At 41.1% G+C, this 17,847-nt stretch overlaps 1 protein-coding gene across 8 annotated transcripts in view; it reads left to right on the top strand.

Moving 5' to 3' along the window:
- SOGA3 (SOGA family member 3) overlaps positions 1–16,560 on the top strand; it is a 61,169-nt gene extending 44,609 nt beyond the window's left edge. For 4 of the 8 annotated variants that reach the window (XM_045009728.1, XM_045009731.1, XM_045009730.1 and 1 more), the window contains exons 3-7: positions 3,537–3,785; positions 6,502–6,843; positions 7,174–7,253; positions 8,904–10,260; positions 12,836–16,560. In XM_045009728.1, the coding sequence (XP_044865663.1) occupies positions 3,651–3,785; positions 6,502–6,843; positions 7,174–7,253; positions 8,904–10,260; positions 12,836–13,009 (2,088 nt within the window). In that variant the 5' untranslated portion in view covers positions 3,537–3,650 and the 3' untranslated portion in view covers positions 13,010–16,560. Of the gene's footprint in view, positions 1–3,536; positions 3,786–6,501; positions 6,844–7,173; positions 7,254–8,903; positions 10,261–10,726; positions 10,788–12,835 lie in introns of those variants that run through there. The other 4 variants (XM_045009735.1, XM_045009732.1, XM_045009733.1 and 1 more) reach the window with 3 other exon arrangements.
- Positions 16,561–17,847: the final 1,287 nt, after the last annotated feature.

The raw sequence follows: 17,847 nt of genomic DNA, 5'->3' as shown, positions 1-17,847 counted from the left end.
ACAGTGAGTATATTAGCAGTATTAGAGATTGGGATCTTATTCCTAGCTTCCATGGAGAAACAAGCAGAGAAAGAGACAAAAATAGGGACAGGAGTCAAAGTCCTCTAAGGAATTTAGCCACTATAGCAACAGCAGTAGCAGCATATGTCACCCAGCCATCTGAGCAAACATCAGCAATCATGACCTTCACTATGGGTATGTCTACACTTACATTTTATAGTGCTCTAACTTGCTGTCTCAGGGATGTGAAAAAACACTCCCCTGAGTGCAGCAAGTCTGAGCGCTTTAAAGTGCCAGTCTAGACTGGCTCCAAGCGCTGGGAGAGCTCTCTCCCAGCGCCCGCGCTCGACCACACTCACATTTCAAAGCACTGCTGCGGGAGTGTTCCCGTGGAAGCGCTTTGAAGTTTCCAGTGTAGACATACCCTGTGACTATTTGCATCTTAAGAGGAAATTTGAAGGGCGTAAGAAGTGATATGAACAGGAAAAGAAATCATGGATGAAAGAGAGAAGCACTTTTGAGAGAAGTTACAGTTACAAGTAAATAGCTGCAACTAACTTTTTCGAGGACTTGATTGCATTTTGATGGTCTCCATTCTATTTTTATAAATGGAATCTTGTCTGAGGCAGATGTACATTTTGAAGATGGGTGTAAGCAAGGGAGTAAAACCTGATAAGTAATCACTCTAAAAGAACATCAAGAGTCTTTTGACATGCTAAACTGCTTTGCAAATGTGTACATGACAGGAGTACATTCAGTAAATAATAAGCTGCAATGTAGGCTTTCAGATTGGTTCCAGTAAGATTTACCATTTGCTTCTGATTGAATCACAGTTGTTATTCCTAATGTTGCACTGACAAAGCCTTGTGCAAACAATAGGCAAAACGTATCTCAATCTGTCTCTAGTTTATGCCTTCACACTGTTCTTTGCTACATGCATTTGAATCATTCCAGAGAAGTCAAATGAGTAAATAGATCAGTTTGGTTAATTCCACTGAAGTTTCTTGAATAAGTTAAAAAAGTCTATTAAAAGAGTAAGTATAGCAAAAGAATGAATTACTGCTGTACCTCCCTCCCTCCATAAAAATACAACCTTTGTAGTAGCGAAGTGAAAAAAATATTGATATGGCTGTAGATGTTCCATGAATAGACATTTCAAATGCAACAGATCTTCAGTGCATGGAATTCTTATATAAGAAGTTGTTTTTCATCAACATTTACTGCAATCCCTGGTACTGAGCTAGAACCTTGGCCCTGGAGAGGGGCCAACTCCATAAACTGGTTGGCTTCAACATGAAGCCAGGAGCCTATCTGAAACAACAAACTAATAGCGGACTTATTTCATATTAAGAATGCTGAGTTGTCTTGGAGCAGCTCTGTTAGTATCAGAGATCTTTATTTGTAAAGCTACCATGAATGTTTCTAGGTAGATGAAAACAGAAGTGTTTTGCTGGATCTGAAGTCTGTTTTGGAAGTGGTTCAAGCCATAGGTGCTGACTTTTAGTTTTCCCCAGGAGTGTGCCATCGCCACTCTGCCCTGAGGCCCTGCCCCCACTCTGCCCTTTCCCCCAAGGCCCCACCCTCGCTCCACCTCTTCCCGCCCTCACTCGAGCCCCTTGAGGCCCTGCCCCTGCTCCACCCCCTCCCTGAGCCAATCAGCTCTTTGTCAGAGCCCCAGTTAGCTGATCGGGGGAGCACCAAATAGCTGATCGGCAGTGCCACCGAACAACTGTGGCTGGTGGGTGCTGAGCTCCCACTATCTTTTTCCTGTGGGTGCTCCGGCTCCAGAGCATCCAGGGAGTTGGCACCTATGGCTCAGGCAGAGCTAAAGAAGGAAGAGAAAAGAAGAAGCTTTTGGCAGTCTCAGTGTTCCAATGACAGGTCTGAGTGAGAGCTTGAAAGAGCTGAGCTCAAATGCCGCATTGCACAGGTAAATAACTCTGTGGTATTACTGTGATCTTGAAAGGGAGCGACAGGGAGGTTCAGTGAAGGGAGTTCCTGCCCTCTTAGGCCCCAGTCCAACTTGCACTGAGTCAGAGGCATGATTGCCATTGGCTGTGGTGGCAGTTGAATCAGGCCCTAAGTGCTTGTCAGTTGAGATGTACTGTATCAGGACTTCATCTAATACACTGATGCAAGTAACCTGTTGGTCCTCAGCTGAGCTCACAGCTCACTTGTTAATGAAAGAAGCTGAATCTGAATTAGATGTCAACTTGTCAGCTGGCTGAAAAAAAAACAGACAGTAGTAAGCAGTGATCAGGTAGCAGCCACAGTTGAATCAATCTGCTTTGCCCAGTAAAAGGGTGAGGAGAGCTTTGTATGAGGCACAAAAAGGTAATTACAAAATTAGATGTAAACTAGTAATCACAAACATGTTCAATAAAGGGAGTAGTTTTTGTCACCTGACAAATAACATTGACACAGCCTCTGATCACAAAACAATGCAATCTGCAAGCTTATTGTGAATGGTTATGAATATCTACGTTCACCAGATTAACACAGCAGTCTGATTTGAAACCCAAATTTAAGGAACTCACACAACTGTGCATACAGTACATCATACCATGTCAGGCTACCAAACTCTTGCTCCCAAGAATGAATTAATGGGTATTATTCTGACCTCATGTTGTTGTAAATCAGCAGCAAATATGCTGATTTTTAATGAGCCACTGGTGTAAAAATTGAATGACTTATAATCGGGTCTATAAAATCTATCACCTTTGCTCTGCTGGCAGCATTCAGCTTTTTTTTTTTCTCCCCGATATTTTCTTCATCTCATCTGGTCACCCTAGTCAGAGTTGGGGATAGAGCCCTGTTCTACTGTCTTCCAGACCCATGCCATGGGATTAATATATTTATTTAGATTTGTAAAACCAAAATACATTAAGCTTTTATATTGTGTCTGATGTATATTTATGCGCATAAACGATTTATGGTTTCCCCCCATAACTGCATGTTTTCTTTAAAAAGTATACATATAAAACTAATGTTTTTAAATGTGCCAGTGTAAAGTCTCAATTGTTCTGAGCAAACTTCCTATCTTTAGATTTCTAGTTGTCTTGTGAACAGTTCAAATATAGCACACAGACAGCATTCTTGGCCATTCTGCCTAAAGGTCAGATCTTGGAAGGTTCCAAGGCCTTGAACTGCCATTCACTACAACGGGAATTGAGGGTACTCAGCATCTTGCAAGAGACTGTCAGTATCTTGCAGGATCAAGTGCTGTTATAGCACTTCTGCTTCATCTAAAGGAGAGCACTTTTGAATATTACCCATTTGTAGAACTATTCCCTATGTGTATGCTATTTAGGTACAGCATGTAGAATGACAGACTAAATTTGTTATCAGATACCACTTTGGGGGGGGGGGGGAGAAGGGGTTGGAACTCCTTTTTCTGTTGTGTATTTCAGTTTGTCCATACTTCTATTGTAGTGTATATGTTTATCATTATAATCCTGATACAGATAGCAAGCTTTGATACAATTGAAATTAATGGACTGCGCTGTCTGTTATATTTTTTTTCTCTTCGTTTGAAGCTAGAATCAAAGACAAGAAAGACTTATTCTGATAAAATCAATCGCAGCTTCCAGGAAACATTCAGGAAAGAAGAGGAGCAGAAACACCTTTTAGTTGATACTCATAGTGCAGCAATGAACCTGCATAAACAACTGGAGAATACGGAGAGGAACTGGACCAAAGAGAAGATGGAACTGTTGGAGAGATTTGACAGTGAAAGGAAGGAGTGGGAAAGTCAGTGGAAGGTCATGCAGAAGAAAATAGAAGAGGTACTTTGGATTTTTGAGTGTAAACAACACTGTAAAAATGAACATTTTTCTAAAGCCTTATCTGGTGGCCCAAGGCCACCTCATGGTTTTTCTCTCTGAACCATTTTCCATTTGCGTCTCTGCCACTGTTTAATGGCTGATGGCAGGATTCAAGGTCTGAGCTGTGGGAGTATTTGAGATATTGTTAAATTTTATAACCATGGATAGAGAGTCAAAACTTGAGATGTTACTTTGAAGCATTGGTCTTAGGTCAAATTTGCTGGCAGTATTTACCATAGCCAGAGATTCTGGGCACAGTGTGCATCGTACATGCATTTTAAAAAGTAGCAGACATGTCTGTATGGGGCTTAGGTCATTGGCTCTCAACCTTTCCAGACTACTGTATCCCTTGCAGGAGTCTGATTTGTCTTGTGTACCCCAAGTTGCACCTCACTTAAAAACAACTTGCTTACAAAATCAGACAAAAATAGAAAAAAGTGTCACAGCACACTATTACTGAAAAATTGCTTATGTTCTCATTTTATCATATAATTATAAAATAAATCAATTGGAATATAAATATTGTACTTACATTTCAGTGTATAGTATATAGAGCAGTATAAACAAGTCATATGAAATTTGAGTTCGTACTGACTTCGCTAGTGCTTTTTTTGTAGTCTGTTGTAAAACTAGGCAAATATCTAGATGAATGGATGTACCCCTTGGAAGACCTCTGCGTGCTCCCATGGGTATGCATACCCCTTGTTGAGAACCACTGGCTTACGTGAATGCATGTTTATCAACAAAATTCTAATACAGGCATTATAAAATATACCTTTCTGGCTGGGATAAATTATGCACTACTTTATTCGTTGACATCAAAGGGAATTCCATGAATCAAAGAATGAGTTGCTCAGGAAATGAGAAATTTATTCCTGCAAGGACCTGCTATATTTACTGACGACATTTATTAGAAAAAAGGATTACAGTAAACAAAGGCTAGACACAAAGAATATTTACACATGTTAGCGATCATTTACTTTCTATCAATTCTAATTCACTTCCTTTCAAGGATAGCATAAGTAATTTATTTATTATTCTTTTACACCAAAGTTGTCATCTGAACAAAACCTTCTGCCACTTGCTAATGCACAAATTTATTCTAATATACACATGAAAATATTCTTGCTTGCTTTCTGCAACCACTAGGAATGTAAGGAAGAGATTGTTCGCATGAAAGGAAAATAATAAAATGGAAAAGGAAAATGGAGCCAAATGACTCACAAACATATGCTGCTCTCAGGCTCCAATGTAACTCTGTGATGTCTGCCTCCTAGGTTTCAGCTGTGATTTCTATTGGATTTGAATAGAATATTCTTCTCCACTTCCTGCCTTAAATGTGATTTGTTAACTAGTTGCCTTATTTTGCCACAGAAGTGACTACATTTCAGTGGTTAGTAACGTGAGCCCTATATGTATATATGTGCTGTTTGGGGCAGGAATCAGATTTCCTTTCTGTCATTTACAGCATCTAGATCAATGGAGCCCCAGCCTGATTGGGACCTTCATATGCTACTGTAATATAAATAATAAATTATTATTACAGTTAATAATCATCTGCTATTTTGTTAGTTGGCTCTATGGTGTTGGAGATGATGGGCCTAATTCTCAATTACACTAAGGCCCTTTGACACAGCTCTTGCAGCGTAAAGGGACTTTAAAGTGAATGTAATTGTAATTTATACACACTGTAATGCCCTTTTATGCTGCCAGAGCAGTGTAAAGCAGCCTTAGTGGGAGAATCAGGCCTGATAGCTTTTGAGTGAGATGTAATGACCGCTTGTGGTCATTAACAAGTCCACCTCGCTTTTCAACTGAAAATAGGAATGTGTAAACCTCAGTGACCTAGCCAAATTCCCAACTCTAGTAATTGCACTCTACCTACTCATATTTGCTATGCAGTTTCAAGCAGATGCAGTATTTTTCTTTTCTGTCTGTCCTAAATTGTGTTACAGACTGTGCTGTGCACTGTTAAAGAGCAGGTGTGTTTCAGCTCAGAAACAGCTATATCCCTTGTCTACCTCACATGGGTGTTGTGAGAATTAATTAATGTTGGTAAGGAGCTTTGGGATCTTTGCATGCAAGGGACTGTAAATGGAAGCCTTTGTATTATAATTCCCCAAATTAGAATATGCCAGGACACCTGAGTTAACAATGCCTTTGCTTTTACTAGTGGAGGCAGAGGATCTCAAGACCTCATCAAAAAGACACCAGCACATTGCCATCCAACACCATCCTGGAATTTTGATTCAGTATTGATTCATAGAGAGAGTGTCACTTGTTTAAGACCAGCAGAATGTGCTGGAGCACATTGGTGTTTCCTGGCAGTTTACCACCTAATTACTGACCCAGCTCAGAGGTGCTTAACTTGTGAGATCTTCTGGAACCCCATTCCATAGCTCTAAGCCATAGATTAAAATATAGCAAAGATCTGGGGAATTGTAACAAACCTTCTCCAGACCTTGTGACAATAGAATGACCCATTGGCCATTCCACTTAGGACTCAGCATCTCTTAGCTAAAAATACATATCAAGTCTTTCAGCCCACAAGTGATTTTACTGAATGAATGCTTAGGAGCTTTGTAACACAGTTTAAAACAGACGATAAATATGGTCCTTTATCCTACAAGCTCATAACTCTACTTTGATTAAATAGGGTGTTTTATTGCCTTTTCAGCTTTACCAGGAGGTAAAACTAAGGCGGGAGAGCAATATGAATGTCCGGGATAATAAGGCCATTCAAAGCAAGATGCTGCAGCTATCTGTATATTCCCCTACTTCAGAACGGAATGACACAGCAGAACTGAACTGTCGACACAACTTGGCAAATGACTGGATGGAAGAAAAGAGTTTGCTCAGTAAATCAGAACAAGAATGTAAAGAAACTAGAACTCAGAGGAAAAACAGTGTTTTATTAAGGAACAGTCTGGCCTTTGACAATCAGGAGAAATATGAAGATCTCCTCAGCTTGAAAACTCCTAAGAAAGATACCAGTAGTTACGGTGGTGATCTCAATGCAGTAAGTACGAGAGTAACAGTCTTTCAGCAAATGTGGGGAACATGATGAAATCCTTCTCTCTCTACCCAAAGTATATGTCCTCTGAGTCTCAGGGTGCAACAACTTCCCAGCCGGGGAATGTTTCCCCTTCCCCTTCAGTTTGTTACTGTTGAGTATATAAACTTTTGTTAAATATACTAGTGCCATGCTATTTACCTTGGTCCATAACTTGGAGACTTTTCTGTGCTACTTCCTTCTGCACAGGACTCTCCTGTGTAAATCATCATTGGGTGTAAAATAATTCTGGAGATTATTGTTCATGCTAAGGTAACATTATTTATATTTGTAAAGGCTCTTAAAGAACTGGCGAAAGTTAGTGAAGAGTTATGCAGCTATCAAGAGGAAATTCGAAAGAAGCCCAACCACAGAAGGTAAAAACACATCTGGCCTATTTATGTTAGGGGAAGAATGGCAACAATGGGCCTATTCCTGAGCCCATTCAAGTTAAAGGGAAATTTGTGATTGAATTGGTCAGGAGCTGGATAGGGCCCAGTGCTCAGTTTCTCAGTGCTCAGTGTAAGGAATCCCAGTGAAAACCAAAATATGTTTCAAACTCATATTTTAGTTGCAAAAAATGCAGTGTACTTCCAAAATATATAAACTGATATCTGTACTTACATAGGGCTAGATTGTGCCTAGCCCTAACACAGTAGTGGAGTAGACAGGACGAAAGATTTTTGTTCCCACTCTGTGTCATGTTAGGGTTACCTAGATCTCAGCACTGGATGCTGGAGGGACTGCAGGGGATTTGCACCAGATACTCCCTACAGGGAGCAAGGGGGCAGGGAGTGACTTCCCTCCCCCTCCCCCCCCACTTTGCGCACACACACACACACACACACACACACACACACACACACGAGGAGATGGCTGGCCACATCAGGGAGAAATAAGCTGCATGCTGAAAAGAACAGTAGCAAATGATTTTTCCCCTCCACCAACACCCCATCCACTGCAAACATAGTGCCCTTGGGTTCCTCATGGGGAAATACTGCTAGGGACCGCTCCTTACACAGGGATGTACATAAAATGCACAGAGGGCTAGATTGTGCCCTTGGTGTGACAGGCTGTCTGGCAGGGGTTTGGTGAGGACACATGGCAGCCGAGTACCCGGAAGGTTTTTTGGCTGATTCTGCCAGAATTCCTCCTTGGGACTCCTGGGAAGCCCACACTTGTGTGGCAGCTACACCACTCTTGGAGAGGATGCATTGTGTTTCCCTCTCCGTGCTCAGCAAACTCTGATGAGCACAGACCTGACCTCACCCTGTCATTTTCTAGGCAGCTAACACCTGTCGCCTTGTAGATACATACACACATTGTGCCAGGCTCTTGCTGAGAGGTTCAGGAAGTACAGAGGGGTTCCTTGGAGTCTTCCCCCAGCACATCCATGCATGGGCAGTCCACAGTCCTTTCCACAGTGTATGATTACTTTAACATCAATATCTGTGAAGGAAATGATGTACACTTTGTGAATGTGTGCTGGAAAATGTGATTATTGCATGAACCATAAATGACACATTTGTGCTCTCACCGTGAATATTAAGACATTTGCACAAGCCAATGACTACATGCAGAGGCTCTCCTCACTCAAATACTCATGCCAACTCCCACTGAACTCAGTACAAATTAGAGGGGCTGTCCTCCTTCCTACAGTAAAACCTGTTAGAGGGGACCTAGATGGGGGGGTGGAGGGGAGGAATACACTGCAAGATTCCCTTTGCTGAGGTTCCTTCAAACTCTTCCATCATAGGGTGGGACTTCTTCCCTGTGTACATAGCAGTGGAATTGCCCCAAAATCTTTTCAAACATCCAATCTTAAAGACCTTCTTCTGGGCACCTGTGTACTGGGAGTGGGAAGCTGTGCTGGGGTTAACCCTTTGTTCTGCTTAGAGGTCAGGCAATGCCCTTGTGCTCTGTCACATGCCTAAAGGTTAAGCCTTCTCTTCCTTTTCCCCAGATGACTTCTTAGGACGAACATCCTCATAACTTGTCACTAAAAACGCCTCTTCTTTTATGTACAGAATGAAGTCACTTCCTTTTCTGGATGAATTTGAAGAAACCCAAAACACAGTTATTATGCCTGAGATGAACCGCATGTCCAGCAATGAACCACAAACTTCTTCCCTCACCTTTGAAACAGAAGGACAAAATAACAGGAAGAACTTGATGAGTGCCAGCAGGGAGTTGAAAGATTTGCCTTGTAGCTCTCTTACTGGTGATAGAGGAAGCGACTTCATGCCCTGGCCAAAAAAAGGAGCCCCCCCAGTTCCTCCACGGAGCACTTCTCGACACCTGACAAGCTCACTTTCTGCAGCTGTACATGTCTCTGAAGTACCCATAAAAGATTCAGGCAGCAGAAGCAACTATAAGGTTCAGGAGGGTAGGAATGGAAGGAAATGTATTAATCCTTCTCTTGCAAAACAGAGTGAAGCTCCAGTGGCACATGTAAATGAAGGGAAGTCTGTGAAAGGTGGTGCAGTGGTAACTGCTTCAGTACCTATAGCCAAAAAAGAGAGAGTCTCTGAGTGCAGTGTAGCGGCAGGTTTTTGTCACAACACATGGTCATGTGATGTGGGCAAGCTTGGAAAAGGTACTCAGAATGGATCTTCCCCATTGTCTGCCCAGAAAAGCTGTTCAGATGGAAATATGGTGCAAACAGAGAATGTGCACAGGAGACATTGCCCTAAATCTCCTAATGTTCTACAATATGGTAACGACTCCTGTGACCCTGCAATGCTGCCAAAGAAGACCCAAAGAAATGAAACATTGGCAGCAAAGATTGATGAATTTAACAGGACTGTATTTCATACAGATAAATGCAACAAATCTTTGCAAGAAAATCAGAAGCTTCAAACACCAACTGGAGATCATAAACACTGTGGCACAGGCTGTGACTGTATGGTTAACAGAACAGAAGCTGTAAATGCATCTTATGTTTCAAATCCCAGACTCTCTGCAGCAAAGAAACAGGATCCCTGCAATCCAACCAAAACTGCCAGAACAACAGGACAACAAAAGCAAATAAATGGACTTCTAAGCACCAGTGGCTACCAGCATATGCTTCACGAGCATGACTGGAGACCAATTAATTTATCTGGTCGCCCGCGTTCAGCTGACTCAAGGTCAAACTATGGAGTTGTTGAAAAACTTTTGAAAAACTATGAAAAATCAACAGTGACTTCTTTGTATAATTCTAAATGCTGCAAAGATAAGTGGACACAGTCAGATTCTGAGTTCACAGATGGGAGTTGTGAGACATTGAGTCAGTATTTCGAAATGCTCCAGATAGACCAAGGAAAGCAAGAGTTTCAGAGGAATTCAGCCAGGTGTGTTGGGAAGCAAGTCAAACAAGGCAAAGAGAGACAGAAGTTACCAGAGGTAAGATTTATATCCAACTTCAGAAACAAGCCACTTAAATGGGACAGTCCAAAATATCTGTTTATGTAATATTAGACACTTTGGGTGTGATCCTTATCTCATTTACACCCATGTGAATCAGGAGTGATTCCATGGAAGGTAATGGGCTACATCAGTGTAATACAGGAGTCCTATGGGACCAGATTCTGATCTCAGCTACACTGGTGTAAACCTAGAGTTTAACCTCAGTGTAGTTACTTGAGATTTGCAGTGCTATAACTAACATCAGAATCTGGCCCATTCCCCCCTCCCCCAATAAGACTTTTCAAAAACCTATTCAAAGGACTTTAACACAGCCACCCATGGCAAAACCTACAGGGGCTGAGAGAGCAGTATCCAGAATGATTGCTGTTGCTTGTATCCTGAAGGTGCCATGCTGGGGCTTCTATAAGTTCCAGTAACGGAGGATTCTCACACATTCTTCCAGCAGACTACTGGCTGGAAGCCCGCAAAGGAAAGGATGTAGAGAAACTGGAAAGAATCCAGAGGTGAGCGACAAAGATGATCAAAGGGATGGAATGCCAACCATATGAGCAAAGGCTGAAGGAACTGGGTATGCTGAGTTTGGAAAAGAAGAGATTAAGGGGGGATATGATAGCAGTCTTCAGCTGCTTTTGAAAAGCTGCCATAAAAAAAGTAGAGAAAAGTTGTTCTCTCTTGCCACAGAGGGCAGGACAAGAGGCAGTGGGTTCAAACTGCAGCACAGCAGATTTAGATTAAATCTCAGGAAAAGCTTCCTAACTGTAGGAACAGTAGGACAATGGAACAGACTGCCTAGGGAGGTCGTGGAAGTTCCTTCACTGGCGGTTTTCAAAAGGAGGCTGGATAGAGCCATCTGGCTTGGATGGTTTAGACACGACAAATCCTGCATCTTGGCCGGGGGTTAGACTAGATGACCCTTGCTGTCCCTAGTAACTTCTATGATTCTATGACACCCTCATTAGCTCCTCACAGAAAAGGGGTAGACTCACTTGGAGCTGTGAAACCCCATAGGGAAAAAAAGCATGTCAGATCGTCAACTGGTATAATTCAAACTGGCACAATTCCATTGACTTCAGTGGAGCCACATTGATTTTAACAGCTGAGAATTTGATCCTATAGATTTTCTTCTGACCAAGGTCTGAGCCTAACATAAGGGTGTTTTTGTTGGTTTGGGGGTTTTGGGGTCAGCTTCACCAGTGTGCAGCAGTGGCATTGGAACACTTTTCCAATAGTGGGGTGCTGAAAGCCAGCCCCTTACCTCTGTCCATGCCGCCCCTAGAGCTGGGGCTGGGAGTAGGGCTGTGTCTCCAGGAGTGGGGGAGTGGGTAAAGGGGCTTAGGCTGGGGCCACAGCTGGGGGTGGGAGTGGAACCAGGAGCAGAGCCCCACGCATGGGGCTGGCAGCCTGCATCCCAGGGGTGGTGGCAGCGGAGCCCCGGGCACAGGGCTGGCAGCCGGGACCCCGGAGTGGATGAGACAGCTGGAACCCCACATAAAACCTGGGGGTGCTGCAACACCCCCTGCACCCCTAGTTCCCGCGCCTATGGTATGCAGCTAGTTTTCAGTAGAAACAACTTTGTTCTACCATAGCCAGAAAAATAAAAAAAAAATTAAAAAAATAAAAGAGAAGAGAAGTTTCTGATTTTTTTGCTCTGTGCAAATCTGATAGGAAATTTCCTCAGTGAATATTTGAAGCAAGAACAATGAGCCAGAGTCTGATTTTATTTTTACTGGCATAAATCCAGAGTAACTCTACTAAAGCCAATGGCCCTGACTCTCTGCTGTCTTGCTCCTAGTGTAGTCATTTATGCCTATGTAAAGTGGGTGTAAAATACTAACTAATCAGACTGGCAGCATTTTAAACCTACTTGCACTCACTTTGCAAAGGTATAAAGAACTACAGATGGCACAGTGCAGAATGCACTGAAGAATCACATCTATGGTAACTACTCTGTATTTACACCACTGAAACAAAGAACAGAATCTGGACTGTTGTCTTTCATGTGTTTGTGAAGCTCTGCATGCAGCTATGACACTATATTAATAAATAATCATTATTAACAATTTATGAAGTACAAACATCTACACGTAACAGTAATGGAAACACAGTCCTGTATACTGAGCCTTCGCTGTTACAACAGGATCCATCAAATGATATCTGAAAGGTACATGGAATCCTGTTTCAGTTATTGTTGCATATTGAGTTATGTTTATGAACCAGCACAAGAGTTCATCCACATAAGTTCCAAAAATGAAAAAGTGCCTGCAGGCTCAATTAATTTATGCTTTGCATATGGGTTAAAATCTTATATCTTCCCTTGTATCTAGCATCCATGTCAACATATCTCATGCTGCAACTAATGTAAGAATTCCTATATATAGAAGTGTCTGTTCCTTTGCATTCTATACATTGCTATGTAAATACATCCTCACGTCCTTTTAATAGCCCAAGACCACCTGTTCTGAGGTATGCCACTTCATTCCTTTTACATTCCATGAACGACTGTTATAACTTGTTAAGGCAAGTAAGGCAAGTAGTTTCATTTGTGTTCTAGATATCTGTGCCAGCTAAATGTTCAACTGGGAAAGGCTTCTCCCGGCCAGCACGACCAGCAAATCGACGCTTACCTTCCAGGTGGGCATCCAGATCACCTTCAGCACCACCTGCTGTGAGAATGACTGCACACAGTTATTCTCTCTCACTTCAGTCAGAGACGGCAGTTGTCTGAACTCAAGGATGAATTTGATGATGTTGTGAAATGTGAAAGCTCTGCGCCTCTTTATACCTGTGTGTTCTGTGGTTGTGATAGCAACCAGTTCTACACTGTTGTATATCGTCCAAGAGTAATCCTGTCACTTGACTTACTGGGCAAAGCATTTTCAATCTTAGATCATCATTGCAGTCTTCAGTGTTTTTATTGATGAAATAATTATACCCCTTGTTCTTTCTTTCTTTCTTTCTTTCTTTCTTTCTTTCTTAAATGGCTCACAAAGAATTCCTTTTGAATGACGTCCTCCTTGGTTTGCCAGTCTTTTGAGTTGATACAATGTATAGTTGTGTATATTCTGACTTTGCTGCAAACAGCAGAAAGTAAAGCTGTATGCATGATCATGTGTTTGTAGGTGCATGTGTTGGAATAGGAAGTATACAGGTCTGTATTTAGAAGAGACAAACTCTGTGCTAGTGTTGACACTGAAATTACAATATATATGCCTATATATACTTTGTGTTTATTTAAAAATTTTGAAAATATAAAGTCCTAATGACATTTATATTTTGTACATCTTTTATATAGGTTCACAGGTGTAGTGAATACACTTTTTTTTACCATAATTGCAGCGACAAGGGCTTGCAGAATATGTATCAGAAGCAGACTAGCTTAGTGGATTCCTCAGACATGCTTGATGGCATACTTGTTTGGTTTTTCAACCTTTACGATGCTAGGGTCAAGGTAGATGGGCATATTTTTTCTGAATTAAAATACTATATGATTAGTACTATATTAGCCTTTTTCATCACCTGAGATATTCCTAAAACGTTCCGCTGCCTTAAAATGCTTTATATGTGCCATTTAATATAACCCACTATAGGGAATTAACTCCTATACTTTCAGCTATATTGTAATATACAGTTTATGGAGGAAGGAAAAGGATGGTAAGCATGGCAATTCTTTCAAATTTGTTTTCTTTAAACACTGTATTTAAAAGTATAGCTACATCAGAGAAATTTAACCTGTTTACTTTCAGTGACAGCAGGAGAATAAGGAATGCTATGATTACCAAATGCTGTAGTTATGCTTTCTTACTTTGATACTGGACTTCATAGAGTGTAAGCCAACAGCTAACTTACTGCTCCCGTGAATGGTATAAGTGGCAGTCAGTTATGAAGTTTACTTGCATTCTGGCAACAGCCGACGTACAGTACATAAATATTGCCTCAAGAGCTGAAGGAGATATGATCATTGTGTGCCAGGAGTCCTAGACTGATGGCATTAGAAGTATGTTTTTGCTCTCATCTATCTGTATATTATTGGCCGCTAGAATACTTTGTGTGTAGGCTGGCTTATTCCCTTCCCACCGTTTGAATGAAATATTGACACTATTCAGCATTTTTGTTCAACTTTCATAATGACAGTGTTCTCCATTCCAGAAATTTTGTACCCACCATAAAGTTGCCAGATGCATAGTGTAGCAGGGGTGATAATAATTTTCCTTGAACAACCAGTTAAGATATTTCTTCAGTTTACTGATATTTACTGCCTACTTTTGATCATCAACTTGCTGAATAACATAGAAAGGAACAAAAACCTGCTGTATTCCTTGGTGCATGTAACTTTAATTAACAGAAAGTTATGGAGGTAAACAAATATGTCAAGGACAAGTCCATTTTGTCAAGATCTTCTGAGTCCCTCTAGTACATATACTTTGGTTTTGACATCTAGAGATCTCAGTAATTTGTGCACTATAAATACCCTAGAAGGCTATCTGGACATATTGATTTTAGAAATATACAACTACGGCTGTTTAAAAATGAAGTTGTCTTTGCAGGAGTAAGCACGGCAGAGCCAGTTCCCAGCATTGTGATAACCACAGCTTAGCAGCTGTCTTAAGTAGCCTTAGTGATATGACATATGTTCTTACTTGCTGTAGAAGGGAGGGGGGTACTAGTTGGCTTTCCAGTTTCCCCAACATGAGCTAAGATTGAGAAGAGCTGCCATGCTGGAGCTTCTGAAGGGACAGAGCCTCCAGAACAAAGAAATCATAAATCTTCAGAGTGGGACATAACTTTTCTCCCACATCTGATTTCACCAAATGAAGGGCTCCACTGCTTTTGTTTTGTGAGCCTACTGTCAAAATGACAGGTTGAATGTTATGTGTTGGTTAAAGTCTCTGTGTAGATGTACACTCTTTTTATTTACTCTCTGGACCACTTTGAGATTCTTCATACTGCTCAGACTAGGAACATGACTATATTTTACTTTGGCCCTGAAATAAATCCAGTAGAGAGTCTGCAGAGTTCTAAAAGCCTAACCGGCAACAGTTAAATAGAAACCCCTCAGGCACAGTGGAGTTCGCTGCCAACCCAAACACTTACCAGGTATTGAAAATATGTGAATGTCACTATGAATCCATTGCCTCCCCTCTTTGATGCTCAGTTATTTGTATTGAACACAATCACAAAGGAATTGTGGCTTTGTCTACACATAAAAGTTGTATGAGCTTAACAAAATCAGTTTGTACGCCAATTTGGTTAAATCAGTGTAAAACCTATGTATAGACCAGGCCTTCAAAATAAGAGAGAGACACCACCCCAGCCAACTTCCCTTGGCTGAAAGGACTGGTTGGCCTGATACAGAGCCCTTGGGCAGGGGGAGATGGAATAAAAAGGTGAATCTCCGAAGAAATGCTCATATATCCTTTTGCCTCTAGCTCATCATTCACCGTCTAGTTCTACTTAATGTTTTATCTTTGCTCTATAGTCTTAGTTATAGTCTTCCTACAAAGAGTACATTTTAACCGATGATAAAGGAATGAAACCAATACTTTGCTTATTCTCTTTGAGCCACAGAATTAGTGTATTGACCTTTACACATACGGTAGGGGGGGGATTTGGCCATTATCAGAATAAATTGCCAAGATGTGTAATCTAATTTTTCAATGTTCTTTTGAGCACCAGTTACTTTCTACTGCCCTTTGATTCTGTTCAGTATGTACACAATTGTCTATTTAAGAATATGTTTCTGCTGAAACTGTAAATAGGGATCTTGCATCGAAATGGCCTCAATATTATTTTTGCAAAGTTCCACAGCATTCCAGCAGGCTGGCTACCTACATCCCAATTTTAAGTTATGGACTAAGTATAAATTCCTTAGCATGCAAAAAGTATGCAATTTTCGCAGTGTTGCTATGAAAAGAATTTCTTTGGCGTTGAGGCCTGCAATATACAATTCTATCTAGTATACTATCATTATTCTTTCTTGGAGTAATCTGTAATATTCTCTTTGACTGTGTATGTCCTCTTTTAAATGAAAGGCAGAAGACATTTACTTTTATTTGCTAAATCTGAAAACCTTTTTTGCATCTGGCCTTTCCACCACTTCTTGATTCCCAGTGGATGTATGTTTTCTGTGTGGTTCCTTGCCAATGGTCCATATGTATTTGACATAGTGTAGGATTTTTTGTTTGTACTGCACTCAAGATTTTTTCCCCAATACATCTTGTTCTTAAATCTGTTGATACTGTTGCCATCCATAAATATATTAGATCTTAATTTACTGTTTTGCGTCATTTGAAATGCACTTTCTTCATCAACTGTTAATGTCATATACTATATAAAACTTGTTAGTCTTATAGTTTAAGGATGGTTAATCTGTTTCCGAGGTTGCTTTTTTTTTCTTTCTATTTATAAAGCATTTACATTAGCAGGAACATGTTCCTAATGTGCATTGTACAATCAGCAGCTATGTGACTATGACATTTCATACTTATAGTGCCTTGATAGGATGTTACTCTGAAAAGTATTGTACTGGAACTTCCTTATAGTAACACAGACTGAACCCACAATATGAACAAAGTCAAGTGTATGAATGAAAATCAGGAACATAACAGAAGAATCAAATATCAAGGCGCTACACTTGGAGTAAATGTGTGGCTAGTTCTTTGTTTCTAAGGAAACATCCCATTGTACTGCCTGTAGCGTATCCTTTGAAATTTCCGGTAATGTGGTTTTTTTTCACCTGTGCTTTGTGGATACCAAATTCCAGTTTTTCTGCTTTATGTGCTTTATAACAGCAGTTGATGTTGGCGATTTCAAATTCTCACCCATTAATGCTAAAAACTATGCATTTTTGCTGAGTGTTTATCAGCATCTGTATGGTTTCACATGTTAATCCTTCTAGTGTCATTATTGTTTTACCAGCAGAGATGCTATAGCACTCATGATTTGGACATTATGAAATTTATGACCTATAGTCTCAGGTCATCAAAGGTGTTTAAGTGCCTAACTCCCAATGACATCAGTGGGAGTTATATACTTAAATACTTTGGAGGATACGGGCCAAACACCTTTCATTCACACACAAATCCCAACACTTGCAGAGAGAGGAGCCCTGCAATACTGCTGAAGTGTGGCTATCCCTGTAAGGTGGAATGTGACTGGCATTTCCCTCCAGCACACCATGGGCTATGATGTAACTCCACCCCCATCCCCCATTGATCATGCAAGTTGTGGGGACTGTCTTCAAGCAGCTTTACTCCCAATCCAGCATGTCTTCTCCCATACAGGGACAAAATTGCAGCTCCTGTGCTCTCTCTGTTAAGGACCTGCTCTCTGTTAACACTCCCAGGGAGACGGGACTCCCAAATAGGGCTGGGAGGAGGCAGGGCCTGTCATGGGAGGCAAAGCTGGCTCGCTGTGCAGGGGGTACATGTTTTACTCTGTAAGGGCCCATGCAGGGTGTGTTCTCCCCTTAAGTGCCTCCCAGAGGCCGTGGTGCTGGAACAATTTTTATAGTGGGGATGCTGACAGCAGAAACCCTGTATTTGGGTTGTTATTACTACTGCAAGT

The sequence above is a fragment of the Mauremys mutica genome, chromosome 3, assembly GCF_020497125.1.
Source record: "Mauremys mutica isolate MM-2020 ecotype Southern chromosome 3, ASM2049712v1, whole genome shotgun sequence".
In the NCBI taxonomy this organism is placed as follows: Eukaryota; Metazoa; Chordata; order Testudines; family Geoemydidae; genus Mauremys; species Mauremys mutica.
The sequence above is the reverse complement of the archived record's forward strand: the minus strand, read 5'-3'. Positions and strand labels throughout refer to the sequence as shown.